Source organism: Myotis lucifugus, unplaced genomic scaffold (assembly GCF_000147115.1).
Source record: "Myotis lucifugus unplaced genomic scaffold, Myoluc2.0 scaffold_269, whole genome shotgun sequence".
NCBI lineage: Eukaryota > Metazoa > Chordata > Mammalia > Chiroptera > Vespertilionidae > Myotis > Myotis lucifugus.
Genome location: NW_005871317.1, coordinates 500536 through 502309, shown reverse-complemented (window position 1 = coordinate 502309; position 1774 = coordinate 500536). Strand labels below are relative to the sequence as shown.

The 1774-nt window shown below is 66.5% G+C and overlaps 1 protein-coding gene across 1 annotated transcript in view; it reads right to left on the bottom strand.

The window, feature by feature from the left end:
* The window catches only part of RASL10A (RAS like family 10 member A), a 2254-nt gene extending 828 nt beyond the window's left edge, over positions 1 to 1426 (bottom strand). Inside the window, 2 exon segments of the mRNA XM_006099288.3 lie at positions 169 to 293; positions 1165 to 1426. Of these exon segments, the coding sequence (XP_006099350.1) occupies positions 169 to 293; positions 1165 to 1383 (344 nt within the window). The 5' untranslated portion in view covers positions 1384 to 1426.
* Between the last annotated feature and the right edge of the window lie 348 nt (positions 1427 to 1774).

The window sequence follows — 1774 nt, the reverse complement described above, 5'->3', positions numbered from 1 at the left end:
AGACCCGTCTGCGCCAAAGACCTTCCCATGCAAGGACGCAGGCCCGGCCCAGCAGGCTTGAGACCAGGGCCCAGGACAGCAAAAGGGCCGAACCCCTCCCCGGGGGCAAGGCCAGGCCCGACGGGCAAAAGCGCGCCTCCTTCCCCTCCCCACCAGCCGTGCCCTCACCTGGTCTCCGCAATTCGCTGCCGCAGAGCCTTCACGTAGTCGAAGCTGTCGGGGCTGCAGATGTCGTAGACCAGCACGAAGGCATCCGTGTCCTGCAAGCTCCAGTCCTTCGGGCCCGGCCACTCCTGGGGGCGGGAGGCCGGGGTGGGACGGGGCCGTTTCCCCCTGTCCTGTGCCCTGACTTCTGCGGGGGGGTCTTGACACTAAACCCACAGGTCACGCTCATCCTCCTCTGAGCCCTGGGCCCGACTGTCCCTGTGGCCAAAGCTGCTTGAAGCTGGTCGGCCACCAGCCCTCCCTCAGCCCAGGTCGCCTCTCCGCCTGCCCTCTAGTCTCTTCCTCGTCCTTCCAGCCTTTAACTCGGTCAGGCGCCTCCCCTCGGCTTGGCCCAATGAGGCTCCGGGGCAGCCGTTTTCCCGCCCCTAAAGCGAATTGCAAAGCCCGTGGCCTGGCGTGGGCAGCTGCAAACGGTTAGGCCTCGAGGACTAACACACGCTCTCATTTGCACCTGGGATGCTGTTGCCACTTCACTCGTCCGATGGGTTCAGCCCAGGTGCCGCCCTCCCTCCTCCTGCCTCTTCCCCTCTCCGAGGACTGAGTCTGTTCTGGACTTTCCACAAATGACTACACGAGTCTTTGCTCAGGTCACAGACAGGAGGGAGCAGAGAATGGCACCCCCTCCCCGAAAGGGCACCCCTGTGTCTGGCCCCAACTCTCCCTCTGCGGCTCTGTTCAAGGCCCTGAACACAGGATGCTCCACCCCGCACGGAGCCAGACCCCCAGGTAGAGGCGGCACAGACGGAGGCACAGACGGAGGCACTTTGCACATCGCCCGGGGCCCGGCTTGTGCGCCTCAGGCCAGCGAGAAGGTGGGACACACAACACGGGGGCACACGTTCATCCTTCAACCCATAGGCACCGTGTGCACCCTCGTGTGCACCGACCCCCCCCCCCCCCCACACACACACACACACTGCCAAGCCCTCCGGCCGCTACCTCGAGGCCTCCGGGTCTCTGACCGGGTCCAGCGCCGTCCCCGTCGCGGATGCTCAGGTCGTAGACGGCGCCGTCGAGCAGCACCGCCGGCCGGTAGAGGCAGGGCCCGTCCGTGGGCTGGTGGCGCTCGGGGTAGTCCCCGAACAGGAACTGGCGGATGATGGCCGTCTTGCCCACGCCCGGGGCGCCCAGCACGGCCACCCGCAGGCTGCCCCCCATGGCCGGCGCGCGCTGCCGCGCCCCGCGTGGGGAGCCTCATGGGCCGGCGCCGCTGTGCGCCCCGCGCGCCTTGCCCGGTGCGCCCGGGCCCCTCCGCTCCTCGTCGCCACGGGGAAGAACACGGGGCCGGGGCGTCCGTCCTGTAGAACGAATCGAGCGTAGGAAGACTGAGCCAAGCCGCCTGATGGACCCCCGAAGCTCCTGTGAGCCCGGACCTAGTGTGTGGTCTAAATCCCGGTCTTCACCCTAAACGTACAAGACCTCCCCCAGGTCCTCGGGACGGGTGTTATGAGGCTAGGCTACGTTTTCTTCACTGGAGGTATCCGCCTTCGAAGTAGGCACGGGACTGTATTGTCACAGGGCTTCCTTCCTCCTGTGTCATTTTCCCGTT